At 51.9% G+C, this 14,505-nt stretch overlaps 1 protein-coding gene across 2 annotated transcripts in view; it reads right to left on the minus strand.

Annotated features, from left to right (window-relative positions):
• The window catches only part of NEGR1 (neuronal growth regulator 1), a 188,665-nt gene that overhangs the window by 58,832 nt on the left and 115,328 nt on the right, over window positions 1-14,505 (minus strand). For both annotated transcript variants that reach the window (XM_069022701.1, XM_069022700.1), the window contains exon 4: window positions 8,936-9,067. In XM_069022701.1, coding sequence (XP_068878802.1) covers window positions 8,936-9,067 — 132 coding nt within the window. The remainder of the gene's footprint in view (window positions 1-8,935; window positions 9,068-14,505) is intronic.

A 14,505-nucleotide genomic window follows, 5' to 3' on the forward strand; every position in this document is an offset into this window, starting at 1 on the left:
TGTGTCATGGCTGCTCCATTATTTCACGGAATCAGGTTGGAAAAGCCCTCCAGGATCACGGAGTCCAAGCTGTGCCCAATCCCCCCCTTGTCCCCAGCCCAGAGCCCTGAGTGCCACCTCCAGCCCTTCCTTGGACACCTCCAGGGATGGGCACTCCAAACCTCCCTGGGCAGCCCCTGCCAAGGCCTGGCCACCCTTTCCATGGGGAAATATTCCCTAATATTCAACCTAAACCTCCCCTGCCTAATCTGGCTTTGCACTGTGGTTCACAGCTCAGAGCTGGAGACGCTCTAACACAGCGAGGAGAGAACCTGAGGGGGTTCCTGTGGCCGCAGCTCCTGATCTGCCTTTGCAGCAGCAGTGCTGGTGTTACCCTGCAGTACCAGCTCCTTGCCCACGGAAGTAGCCAGGCTGAACCCTGGTCCTGCAGCCCCCGTGCCCTGGGCAGCCTGGGACCCTGCTGGGCAGCCTGGGACCCTGCTGGAGAGCAGCCCTCGCTGCCCCTGGCAGACCTGCACCACCCCCCTGGCACCACTCCCTCCCAATCAACGCCTCTTGGCAGAGCGAAGCAGAGAATTTCTTTGGGAAGATGAAAAACATCCTCCTTATCTGCTGGAGAGAGATCTTGAGCACTAATGCAGCAGCTCCTTCAGCAGCAGCGCTCATTTGGCGTAGCCAAAGCCCTGATTATGTGCTGTGTTAGCACAAATGCCACCATCTCCGAGCAGGAACATCATCATCAGTTCTGTCACGCTCCCACAGGAGAGGTGTTTGTCAGGGATCTGCAGGAACCACACAGGGTTTGCAGAACCTCCGCACAAATCATCACACCCCCGAAAGAAATCGATATTAATTTAGGAGCCAAATTGCACTCGAGTCACAAACGTGAACTATATTGTTTTAATCTGACTTCTGAAATGTTAATAAAAACACAGGAAGGACATAAAATGACAACCATTACTTCACAAGAGGATTATTTCTCCACCACAGAAGGGAAATATTTTCCTCAAAGCAGCATCATTCTTTCCCCACCTAACCAACTGAGATGGCTTTAATTGTCACACCAGTTTTGATTGAATTGGTGTAAGCTGTTCGTCAGTAAGTGTTGCTATGAGAGAGGACATCACATAACTCAGACAAGTTCTCAGTGATGAGACCAGCTTGCAAATTAGCTAAATAAGAATTGAGTCCTACTGGTGACCAAAAGTAACGAGATAAAACCCAAAAAGCAAAAAAACCCCAACTGATGACACGGTGCATGATCAAAACCTCCAATTTATAGGACAGCAGAAATTCTCCAAAGGCCTTTATTTCATGTAAAAAAAAAACCCAACACAAACCTTTTATTTGCACTGCTTTCACCTGAAAGATTTTGCTGGCAGCCCTTGCCTGATGGCTCCAACCAAACCCAGCTGTGCTGTCCCTGATTTGAGCCATGATCCAAATTTCCACAAGGGCTGTGCTGTCCCCTCACCTCCTTCACCCCAGTGGGTGGCTTTGTGTCCTCACACACTGAACCCACTGATACAGAGACCAAGTCCTGTTTTTTCCCTCCTCTCAGCTGCGTGTGCTGTGCTGCAGGAAATCTGTCCTCTCCATCACTGCTCTGACAGCCTCCCCCAGACTCTTTAATTGAAGCAGTATCTCAAATTTGAGAGTTCTCATGGCCGGGCTGGAGCAGCTGTACCACAGAGAACCCCATCTGCAGAATCAGGTTAATATCGACCAGCAGCAGGAGGAACAAGCAGGAGGAGCTGGGCTGGCTGGGATGATAAAAGCACCTCCACAAGCTCCTGGCCTGACCACATTGCAAATGTCCAGTGCATCCTTGCAGAAGCCCATGCCCAGCCCCCAGCAGGGTGTCAGGGAGCAGGACTGTTGTCCCCACTCAGAACATCAGCACAACTCCAGCTGCGGTCTCTTGCAAACGTTTCTGGATGCAAAGAAGCGAAGGGAGGACACTCCAATCCCCACATCTGCAGCTGCTGGACCTCGGGGAAGGAATCCCAAACCAAAAGGGGATCCTCACAGCTGCCTTCCCACAGAAAATCTGAACTTTCATGGCACACAGGGCAGGCTGGAGCCGTGCCCTGGGCACAGCTGGCACAGGCCAGGGGCACAGCTGGAGCCTGGGGACCCTGCCCCAGCATCACCAACATCACCCACACATCCCAGACCGAGGGCATCACACAGAGCAGGGCACGTCCTGCAAACCCCACAGGGCACTGAACCCCACTGGGCCATGAAAAGAACCAAACATGAGCCAGGAGTCAGATTTCCAGGAGTCCCCAGTGCCACTTAGAGGCCAAAATCCCCTTTTGGAATGCCAACCTGAGAACTGAGGAAAATGTGTTTTTCCAAAGCAGTGAAACCCCGTGATAGTGAAACTCAGCTCCTAAAGCCAATGCTGACCTTAACCCCAAATCCTAAACTGAGTCAGGGATATAAAGATGGAGCTGCAAATTGGGAGCTATTAAAAACGGAAAGAATCAGACTTATTGATTACTGCTTCAAGAGAAGCCCTCTCCTCCCCTCTCTTTCATTAGAGGAAAGTGGAAATTAAAATTAAATTGCTCTGAGCAATTTTATACTTGGTGCCAAAGCAAGAGGAGGACTGAGACCTCCAGAAAATATGTGGGCTTTGTCTTCATATTTAAGAATTTAACGGAGGCAATTTTCCTTCTTGAATCCAAACTCAAAACCTTGCCAAGGAAATGCTGATCCTAGGTCAGGGATGGTTCACACAGGACACTTCCTGGGAAAACAGAGCCACAGCAACATGTCCAGGCATTGGCAGCCCCACCAAGCCCTGAAGTCCTGCAGTGTTTTTCCCCAGGAGATTTAAGGTTACAGATATAATTAGGCCGGCGTGGCTCGTACAGGATGTCTGATTTCAAAGTAAAATCGGAGTATTATCCATAATATTATGCAAAGCACCATAGCAACAGCGAGGAGCCTTCGAAGAAATGCTAATGAGGGGAGAAATGCTAATGAGGGGAGCTGTTCTGCACAACCGGCCTGGCCAAGCGAAAACAAACACCCCACTTAAAATTCCTTACAAGGAACTCACACATTCCTGCATCAAAAAAACCCCACTGCCTGAAATTCCTTATCAAAGCATCCCAGCGGGAAGCGCACAGGATCCCACACAGCCTTTGGAACACACTCCCCAGAGCCCACAGAAATGGCACTGGGCTGGCTGAAAACCCAGGGAAGGACTGGGATGTCCTTCCAGGGCCCCTCTGCTCCCGACTTGAGCAGGGCCATAACCCAGGTAATGTGGAACCTGCTCTGAGCACACCGGCCCAGGGCCCAGAGGCACAGGAAAACTTGATAAAGTTGGGAGTAAAGCCCCCAAGCCCCAAATTTAGATGGTTTGCCGAAGAACACAAAACACATGCATGAAAAGGAAAGGATTAAATGACAGAATGTGCTGAGCTGGAAGGGATCCATGAGGATCATGGAATCCAGCCCTCAGCCCTGCACAGGACACCCCCACGAGTCACTGTGCCTGCCCCCTGTGCCCAAGAGCATTGTCCAAACTCTTGAACTCTGCCAGGCTTGGGACAGAATCGTTCCAAACACAAGATTTCACCAATTCAGTGACCCCAATCTTTTGTTTTGTATTTCAGGTTAAGACAAGGAAAAAATAATGCAGTGAGTACTTGGATAAACCAAACTGATACAAACCAAATCAGCCCAATGAGCTTCAAAAACTCATTAAAGGGCTGAATTACGCAAATGCAGGGCTGCAGTGTAAGCCCTGAGCACCAACCACAGCCTGGGTGAAGCTTTTTCAGGCAAGGAGAGCACAGGAGGAGCCAGGGAATGACACACAGCCCATTTCTCTCCAATGCCCATGGAAATGCTGTTCAAGCAATCAGAGGTGTGAGAGCGCCTGGAAGATAATGAGGAGATGAGCAGGTTGGTTAGGAAAGGACTGTGGCACGTCAGCAGTTCCTGCCCGGAGCAGGGAATGGCAGCAGCTGTGTTTGACCACGGCTCCCAGGCACGAACCAGCTGAGCTGGGCTAAAATCTGCCTTCAGGCGAGCACACGGTGCCTGCAAGACTCTGCTCCTGCTCTGCTCCCATCTGCTCACTTGGACACCAGTCCTGGGCCTGCTGCTGGGGGAGGGTTCATTAACATCGTAACTGGAGATGAGAACCCTGAAATCATCCAGGGAAATGGAAAAAGTGGCCTGAAAACTGGACAAAACCACCCAGGAATGAGTTCAAACACCCAGAAATGAGTTCAACACTCGATTCACCCTCTGGATGGATCCAGCAAGCAGCTGAGATGGACACTCTGCAGAGGGTGACCGCGGTTGCTGGGGGAACCCCGCACCCCTTGAGTGTCCCACTGTCACAGGGAAGTGCCCCAGAGCCAGGCATATGGAATTACAGAATCACTGAGGCTGGAAAAGCCCTCCAGGATCATGAAGTCCAAGCTGTGCCCGATCCCCCCCTTGTCCCCAGCCCAGAGCCCTGAGTGCCACATCCAGCCCTTCCTTGGACACCTCCAGGGATGGGCACTCCAAACCTCCCTGGGCAGCCCCTGCCAATGCTTAAAAACCCTTTCTGTGAAGAAATTCCTCCTGTTGTCCATCCTGACCCTCTGCAGAGAACAGATCCGCTCCCACTCCCTTCCCTCAAGGCTTTCAAGGCCTGATGGAGCAGAGCACGCAGAGATGGTGCTGCAGGCAGACGTGGCTCAGTGTCTGCACTATTTTGAGTTTTCTTTGTATTTACTGCCCAGAGAACCCAGCAGGTGAGCTCTGTGCTCTGTGGCACAGGGAGGCAGGACTGCTGCAGGTGGAGCCCAGGCTGCATGAGACATCATTTCCTGCAAAGTAACCCATGCCAAAAACCTGCCTGGGAGTTCTGGCCCTGGAATGAGGGCCTGTCCTCCCTCCTGTGCTGCCAGGAGCACCCCGACATTCAGGCCAGCAGAGCCCACAGGGCAGAGCACAGTGGCACTGCCCGGTGCCAGCTGGGACCCTCAGCACAGGAACTCTCACTGTCACCTCCCCAGTGAGTACCCCCAACCCGGCCTGCAGTGTGCAGCCTGAAATTAAATTATTAAATTATTTTAACTCCAGCTGAATGTCTTTTCCCTCCCCGAAACCACTGGATCTTGATTCAGTCAAGTCTGAGAGCTCCAGCTCTACCAGAGCTGTCCAAGGTACAATTACAGGAAAACTGACCCTTAGCATGTATTACCCTAAAAAAAAGGGAATTCCACAACAGCACTCCACTTTAAATCCACATTTTCTATTTACTTAGACAGCTGACAGTTTGGAATAAATGCAAATAAATGCCAGTTTCCTGATGCACACATCCCATTCCTCATCCTTGTTCTGTGGCCTCAGCTCTCCTGGAAATTCTAGGATTTAGCAGCTGCCTTTAAGATTTTTCAAGCATGACAGTAATAGTGCAGGAGAGAAGGAGTGCAGTGACAGTAGCACATGGAGAGTTTCAGACCAGCTTTCAGATGACACATTAAATCCACACACTGGTTCATTCAAAGCAGGGTTCAATATGATAATCTATAAATCAGTATTTGCTTTACAAAATGTAATGGAAAATGCTAATAGGATTTACTTGTGAAATGAAATTGGATTACGTCTTATCTATTTTAACTTGATTTGGTGGAGTATTCTTTCAGCACCAACCAGCAGCTTCAATGGGTTTTTTCCTTTTTTTACCCCCCATCCTTCTGGAATTCAGGCAGATTCTTAGGCCACCATTTTTCAAAGGGAAATTAGGGGGGACAGACATAAATTAGGTAGAAGATGTAGATTATGGCATATCCAGCAGTAGAATGAAACCCCCTGTAAGTCATTAGAGCCATAACCTGTGCCGGGAGCTCCGTGTTTTACGGAGGGCTGGAAGATGCCCAGCCAAGAAACTTGAATTTCACAAAGTAATTTAAACCTGGTAATTCTCTTGTCTCTGCCTGGATGGCTGAGCAGCCGCTCCGTGCCACGAATATCCACGTCCCAAATTCTGCCTGTACCCTCTGGAACTGCTCAGGGCTCGTGGATGCCTTCTATTACCTGGGAGCAAGAGAGCCCTGATTCATTGCAGCTCGCAGGGCTGCAGCAGAGAACGTCCCTTTAATACCGTGGGACACTGTTAGAGGCTGCCAGAGCCGCGTTAGCCCCTGCCCCAGGCTGCTCCAGGCCCCGGCCAACCTGGCCTTGGTTTGGAACACAAGCCACACACGTTACTGCCAGGAGAATTTTCCACGTAAACGCTCCACGTGGGAAAGGCAATGGACATTTTTTGGAATGCCAATGTCCCTGTGAGACCCAAGGAGGACAGGTGGGTCACAGCCTGAGTGACTCTCACTGAGAACTCGGTCACAACTAAGTGGCATTAAAGGCACAGTGGAGGGACCTGGGAAATGAGCAGAACTTCCCCGCACCAGGAGAGGAATCATGGAATGACACCAGGAGTGGGTGAGAGCAGCAGCAGAGGAAAAGAAATCGCAGAACTGTTTAGCTTGGGAAAGCCCTCCAAGACCAGGGAGTCCAACCTTCCCCCAGCACTGCCAAAGCCACCGCTGACCCACGTCCACAGGCACCAAATAAAAGGATGAAATTTCTGGGGAGAAAGCCTTGCTCTTATCAGTTTGCTATGGAAACAAATAGGTATCTTTAAAGAAGAAACAGGACTGAAGAACATTTGACAAAGGAAACTGCCCAGCCAGGGGACACCTGAGGGCTTCTTCTCTTTTTTATTTCTTTCATTAAGAGCTTTCCAGATTTTAACTTGAAAATAAACTTGCTATAAATTCCTTCCAAATAGTGACTGTAGGCAGATGTTGACAGAGCTCCTGCTCCGTGCTCAGCTGTTGGGGACACATCCCCAGCCCCGCGGGGCTGTGTGGGCAATGAGCTGACTGTGACAAACCAGCCATGCGCACACAGCTACAGCTGCAGCCACAGCTCAGCCTTACACTGCTTCCATGAGATTCCCACCCCTCCTTCTGGAGTTGTGAGAAGTATTTTAAAAAAATAAAATACTCTGCATATTCGTAGTGCAGACTTAGAAGTTTGCCTGAATCTGACACGGTACCAGTACATCCATGGTATGGCTGAGGACACTCCCAGCTTGGCCCAGGTGGCTGCACTGGGACAAGGAGCAGCTTTATGACTTTCGTTTTGACACTTTATTTGTCAGGGTGAGGCTGCAGCCAGCATCACCAAGCCCGTTGGCTGAGCAGCCCAGGACATGTTTGAGCTGCACACAAAGTGCCTCACACCGAGTGCCACAGTCGGGCCTGAGCACCCCTCGCTTGAGGCAGAGAGGAACGGGACCTCCAGAGCCTGCACGTCCTTCCCCACAGACAATTCCCCTTTGCTCCCCTTCCTGAGCCTGCACATCCCTCTGAGCAGCTCTGATCCAGGCTGGGACTTGGGCCTGTCTAGGCTGACTTGGAAGGCAAGAGAGAGTCCCTAAGTTTACCACATCCACTGGGGTTTTTAAATGAGAAAAAGATCACAAACACCTCTGAGCAGGCTGAGCCTTCTCCCTTTCTCTGTCAGCTGCTCTCTGCCTTATTAAAACCCCTGACATGAAATAACACAGGCAGTGTTTGTTTGGCTAAAACCGGGCTGAGCTCCCTGTTGTGCTTATGTGACACCACAGACCATCTGGAAGCACAGCTCCTGTGAAGGTGTCACCCCAAACCACCCAGGGCAGGCCTGGGCAAGGTCTGCACAAGGTTTTTTGAAGGAAGAACCTACTGCGCAAAAAGAGAGTGCCCTCGTTCCCCCCGGCACCAGCCAGTGTGGGTTTCCCTCCCACACATTTTCCAAGCACTGCCGGTTTTCAGGAATCCAGAAAAGCTGAGGGAGGTGGAGACACATCAGGGAGGGCAAAGCAGCAGCGAGAGCAGCCCCAGAGCCTGCGGGAGCCTCCTGAGCTGCTCCGCAGGCCAGGTCCGTCCTTGTGGCCGAGGGTCACCGCCCATCACACTGAGGCTGGGCCCTGCAGCAGCGTCACCCGGCACAGGGCACTGCCCTGGCACCCAGAGCACGATCCAGCTGCTCCAGAAGTGCCACTGCATTGTCCCCACGTGCCAAGGAACCCTGGTGCCACGTAAATGGGAACAGTCTGGGCAGCAGTGAACACCCCTGAGCACCCGGGTGACAGTAGTGGCCCCACAGTGACGGGGGATGAGGGGCTTTGCTGCCCACAGAAACTGGGACAAGGTCTCTGGGGGGCAAAAAATGCTGACATCTCCTATTTGTGACCAATAAAGCTGCCACAGCAACTCCGAAACCAGAAACCAATTACAAACTGGGTAATTGAAGTTAACCGAAGAAAATTGTTAGAATGAACAAGAGAAATTATTCACATTGTCTTGCCTGTTTTTTTCACATGATGGAGGGAAAAAGAATATTTTACATTATGCTGAGTGCTAAAGCAGATTCAGACCCAAGCTGAGAACACCTTGCTGTGAAAATCCCACCTGGTCAGACCAGACAGGCTGCAGGGACAGGTACCAGGTGGCTCCTGGTGTCACCCACCACACAGCCGGGTCCCCTCTGCCTCCAGTGGGGACTGCATGAACACCCTGCTGCCTCCTCTGAGAACAGTTCACACTTCCATGGAGATCAGTCCCTGTCTAATGACCCAAACAGAGTTTCTCATCTCCTTACATCACCTACAGCACCACCGTGACAAGATAAACCAGGAAGGGCTCAGCCCAACATCCACAGCAGCCACCAGAACCTGCTCAGAGAATCACCCAGAAGGGACAGCTTGCACCTTGCTGTGCCCTCCTTGGTGACACCCAGGTGACACCACACAGCACAGCTCCCTCTGCCACTGGGACAAACCCAGCAGCTCCACTTTGCTGCTCCAGACTTTCCTTCTCCGCCGCTTCTCCACCACACTGAGGGAGTAACAAACAACGGGACTTACAGTTTACTGTGACTTTTACTTTTTTCACGTCCGGGACTGAGACATCGTTTTCTGCACTGCACTCGTATTCCCCAGCCTGGTCTCTTGTAATTCCGTAGATGTCCAGGTACTGCCCGCTCTCAAAGGGCTTGGCTGAAATGAAATAATCACAGAAAGGAATTACTGCAGGCTGAGCACAGAACACCTGAAATTCAACATCTGCACCGAGAGTTTAACACACACCCAAGGGAAGCTGGAGCCACTGCAGCTTCCACCCAGGAACCCCAGCTCCAAGGTGAGCTGAAATCCCCTCAAACTCCTGGGGGTGACCAAAGGTTCTCTCCCGACCCATCTCCAAAGTGAAGCTCAACAACTTCCAGATACATGAGAGTAATTTGCACCTGATGGGTGTCACAGAGCAGAGCAGCTGTGGCTGCCCCTGGATCCCTGGCAGTGTCCAAGGCCAGGCTGGACAGGGCTTGGAGCAGCCTGGGACAGTGGAAAGTGTCCCTGCCCATGGGAACAAGAGGAGCTTTAAGTCCCTTCCAACCCAAACCAGCCTGGGACTCCACCATTCTCGCCTCCAAAGCTGCAGCACCCCTGAGTGCTGGTGGTTTGCAGCCAGGCAGAGCCCTGCCCCTGCAGGACGGAGCAAAGCCAGAGGTCAGGGCCAGCTGCAGGGACCAAAGCCACTCCAGGAGCAGCTGGTCCCAGCCAGCTGCTCCATTAATTAAACATGAACAGCTCTCCTTGGCCACAGCACCCAAAGGAATGGGATCTCGCCGTTTGCTGTGTCACACAGGAGCGAGGACAGCCCGTGAGTGATTCCCAGAGCAGGCACAGACCTGGTGGGAGAGGACAGAGAACCAAACAGCAGTGCTGGTGTCCGTGCCTGCTCCGTGCCCTGTCGCCCACCAGGAATTGCTCACGGCCAGGAGCACTGACCCAGCTCCACAGCTCATTTATCCCCACCTGACACGGGGCACAGCCAGCACAGGCACTCCCACAGCTCCCGAAATCCCAGCACCTCACAGCCTTTCCCTGCCGCGGGTCCCACCTGGCAGGGAGTGTTGGATATCCCTCACATGGAAGCTGCTCCCTGCTCCCGAGTTATCCTCCCACACCTTCCCAGCAGTGTGCCCCAGGGAATGGCCAATTAATGGGTTTGCGTTCCTCACAAGGTGCTCGCTGCACCACAAACCCCAAAAAGTTACATGTAATTATTATTTTAGCACAGCAGCTCACAGCAGCCGTGGCCACAGATGCTGGAAATTATAGGCCTGAGGATTTAAAAGACTTGCTGGAAGTGTTTTCCCAGCCTGAAAGCCTTTAATTGACTGTTAATAACTGTGGCTTTCGAGCTCTGGAAAAGCCCAGGGTGGGCAGTGGGGACAAGGCAGAACTGTTATGTCCTGGCCATGAAGGAGCGAATTCATTTGTGTGTCCGCACATGGATTCATGTTTCAAAGTGTGCAAGGGTCCCACAGCAGCTCTCCCAGCACATCTCTGGGCACAGCAGCACTCACTAACACACACCAGGAAGGGCCTGGTGAGCACGGCTGGTGTGGAGGGGAAAGATAGGGCTGAAACAGGAAAATGATTGGGAATTGAAGGGAATATTCATCAAATGCAGTGAGACACTCTGTAGGACACGAGGAAAAGTTCCCCCTGCACAGGAGGCAGAAGTGCTGCCCTGGGCAGTGCCCGGCCCTGAGCAGAGCCCAGAGAGGCTGTGGGGTCTCCTCCCTGGGGACATTCCAGACCTGTCTGGACTCAATCCTGTGCCCTGTGCTCTGGGATGGCCCCGCTGGAGCAGGGAGGTGGCACCAGAGGAGCCACTGTGGGCCCTTCCAGCCTCACCCAGTCTGGGATGCTGGGCTCTGCCACCCGCTGTCCCCTCCCTGGGTCTGTGCTGACCAGCAGGGCCAGCCTGGGCTTGGCTGCCTCTGGAAAAGGGGAACTGTTGGGTTGGGTTTGAACATTAAAGCTCTGAAATACCCCCTGGGAGTCACACACTGCTCATTCAAAAGTGCAACGTTTCTCACGTAAAAATGAACTGATATCTGCGGGAATAAGCTCAGCCTGTATTAAAACTCTCATTTTCATTGAATTTTATGAGTTATTAATGAGTTCATCTACTTTTACTGAAAAGTAAGAAATACTTTCCATTTATCATAGAATTGTCAAAAAGAAAAAAGTCCTGTTCATTTCTGTGCAGCAGTTTTGGACAGTTGTAGTTTGTATCTCACTAAGATTTTGATCTCACTCTTGTTCCTCAGTTCCTTCACAAAGCCCCAATTATGTGACCATCTTAGCTGGAGTATTCTTCTCCTGACAAGTGTATTTTAACGAGAATATTCTTTATAAAGCATTTTAAGAAGGCCTGAGGATTTCTAGGAATATCTTTAATTGTTCCTGAAGGGATGCTCAAACTTCTAAAACGGTCCTGATAAAAGCAGCATTTTCCTGAGGAGTGTCCCTCAGAAACCCCCAGCTGCAGGGGAATGTCCCCTCACCCCAGAGCGCTGCCTCGTGGCACTGAACGTCACTTAGCTGGCTCCTAATACCAAATCTCCCAAGGCTGCTACTCACAAGTCCTGTTAAAAAGAAAAGGCCAGAATTCCCATAACCCGAACCCAGAAGACATGGCCTTTTTCATGGAGAGCTGTGGTTTGGGAAGTCAGTTTGGAGGTGATTTTATTGCTGATCCAAAGGCAAAGGGAGGAATCCTGCCCAGCCATTTCCATTGGGTGCTGCTGTTTGCTCTGCTGTCTTTAAACTGGTAATTAATGCCCTCATTTACTCCACACCACCTCCCCTGGAGCTCTTGGGAAGCTGCCAGCCCTGTGTTTGATACCAGGGACCATTGATTTACTGACAAGCTATGCCTTTATCAGCTGAAAAATCCCTCCAGGATAACGAGCCGGGCCATTAAATTCCTATCAAATATTAATAAAAATCCTCAGCTCCCTGAGTGCTTGCAGGAAGGACTGACCCACCCAAGCCATCAGCAGCGCTCCATGAACATCACCATTCTCAGGAAAGGGCTGATGGAAGAGCCTGAGGCCACCTGAGCCATCTCACGTCCCAGGGAATGCAGGTTTGGGGTGTTTTCCAGGAAACACTGCTCCTCCATGGCACAGGGTGTAGCTCAGGCACTGCCCAGCTGCTGAGCCCAGCCCAAGCCCCGGTGCTGTGCCCTGGGTGTTAGCAGGGTGCTGTGCCAGGCCACCAGGCTGGGACATCTCCTGGCTCCTGGTGGCTGGGAGAAGCAGGAATCAAGGGGAAAATCCAGAGCTATGGGCTTGTGCAAAGTCCCCATCACAGAGCTGCAAACCTCGAGCCGAGCTCTGCCTCGGGTGGCTGAGAACGGGGAGGTCACAGCAAGGCAGGAGGAGGAGGAGTGTTCCCTATAGACCCACCCAGGAGCAGGACACCAAAGCTTTGTAAAGCCCCAGGGAATCTGGGCTCTAAATTGGCATTTGCCAGTGGAATGTGCTGGCATTGAGGAATTCTTGTGAAAACCAGTGACAGGACAGCGACTGGGAATGGCTTCCCGCTGCCAGAGAGCAGGGATGGATGGGAGATTGGGAAGGAATTGTTCCCTGGGAGGGTGGGCAGGCCCTGGCACAGGGTGCCCAGAGCAGCTGGGGCTGCCCCTGGATCCCTGGCAGTGCCCAAGGCCAGGCTGGACATTGGGGCTGGGAGCAGCCTGGGACAGTGGGAGGTGTCTCTGCCATGGCAGGGGTGGCACCGGGTGGGCTTTGAGATCCCTTCCAACCCAAACCATTCCAGGATTCCATGACCCAGGAGAAAATAATCCCTGGGTTTGAGCTCTCTGGGCCAAAGCAGCCTGAGGAAGGAGGTCACTGCCGGGCTGTGGAAGCCCCTGCTAATTGCACCTGGAATTGCAGAGTCAGGAAAGGGCAGTGTGACAGTGAGATCCTTCACACAACGTGATTAATTCTGGAGCAGCCTCTCTGTGTGAAGGGAAAGCGGGAGCAGAGCAGCTCCTCACTGATCAGTGGGGGGAACTGGGGGGGAAACCAACCTCCCCAGCAATATCTGCTCCATTTGGGCTTTAGCAAGAAAAAAGGAACAAACCAGAAACTTGTTTCTAAAACTTCCAGCTTTAAAACCATCTTTAAGCAGGAGATGGAGCATTTTAAGAGTTCACCCTTTGTACACACACAAAGCCTGGGGAATCTGATGATAATTCATGTCAGTTCAGGATCTGCAGCCTGAAAATCCAGCTTTGAAGCACTTGCACTCCAGCGAAGCCCTTCTCATTTCTGTCATGTATGGCTCCATTGGAGAGGCTGCAGCTCTTGGGCAGGAGGAGCCGAATCTCTGCCTCAGATCGAGCTGTTTGTTTCTTGGCATTTAGGGAGAATTTTATAAATCCCTCTTTGTTTCTCCCTCAGAGAACAGGAATGTTCTGCACTGGTGGGGTTGGGAAGGGTCCTGCCTGCCCAGGCACTGCCTTTTGTCTGGAATGGAATGGAATGGAATGGAATGGAATGGAATGGAATGGAATGGAATGGAATCAGCTCTGAGGCTCCTTCCTGTGCTCCAGAGCACTCGGGACATGGATTGCACCAATCCAGTGTGGGGCTGAGGCTGAGCTGCTGATCCAGGAGTGCAGTTCATGTCCAGAGCTTTAGGGCTGCCCAGGAGCACGGGGATGGGCACTGGAGTCCCTGCAGTCCCATCCCACCCCTGCACACATGCCTGTGGCAAATGGAATGTGCTGGAGAGGGACAGGAGTCACCATGTGGATGTGTTGAGTCTAAACCCAGCCTAATTTCTGGCTCAGTGTAACACCAACACTGTGTTTCTCTGTGGTGGGGAAAAATCAGTTCTTTTGCACATGCTAGACAGTGTTTACAGGGCTTTTTTTGGTGGTTTTTTTTTGTTGTTGGGTTATACTAGAAATGTTTCAGTGTCACCCTTCTCTGGAATCGGGATGGAATGAACGCCGAGTGTCCTGGTGCCAGGGACCTGCCTTCCACTCCATTCCACATGGGAAAATCTGCCTTTATTCGCAGTTTCTGGAGCCCTGCTCCTCCAAATGCAGGTGTATCCCTACATCCAGGTTATCCTCCTGTTTTGGGAAAATAGCTGACCAGGAATGATGGAGATAAAACTGTGAGAAAAAGGCAAGAGAGCAGGGAAGAACTGGAAAATATCAAACTGGAAGTAACCAGAGATCCCAGAATCCCGGAATGGTTTGGGTTGGGAGGGACCTTAAAGCCCACTCAGTACCACCCCTGCCATGGCAGGGACACCTCCCACTGTCCCAGGCTGCTCCCAGCCCCAATGTCCAGCCTGGCCTTGGGCACTGCCAGGGATCCAGGGGCAGCCCCAGCTGCTCTGGGCACCCTGTGCCAGGGCCTCACAGGGAAGAATTCCATCCCAATCTTTGATCCAAACTGACCCTCCTTCACCTCAAGTCCACTGCCCCGTGTGCTGTCGCTGCATCCCCATCCCATCCCATCCCATCCCATCCCATCCCATCCCATCCCATCCCATCCCATCCCATCCCATCCCTTCCGCAGCTGTGGGAGCTCCCCTTGGGAAACTTCTGTCAA

Source organism: Aphelocoma coerulescens, chromosome 8, assembly GCF_041296385.1.
Source record: "Aphelocoma coerulescens isolate FSJ_1873_10779 chromosome 8, UR_Acoe_1.0, whole genome shotgun sequence".
Lineage (NCBI taxonomy): Eukaryota > Metazoa > Chordata > Aves > Passeriformes > Corvidae > Aphelocoma > Aphelocoma coerulescens.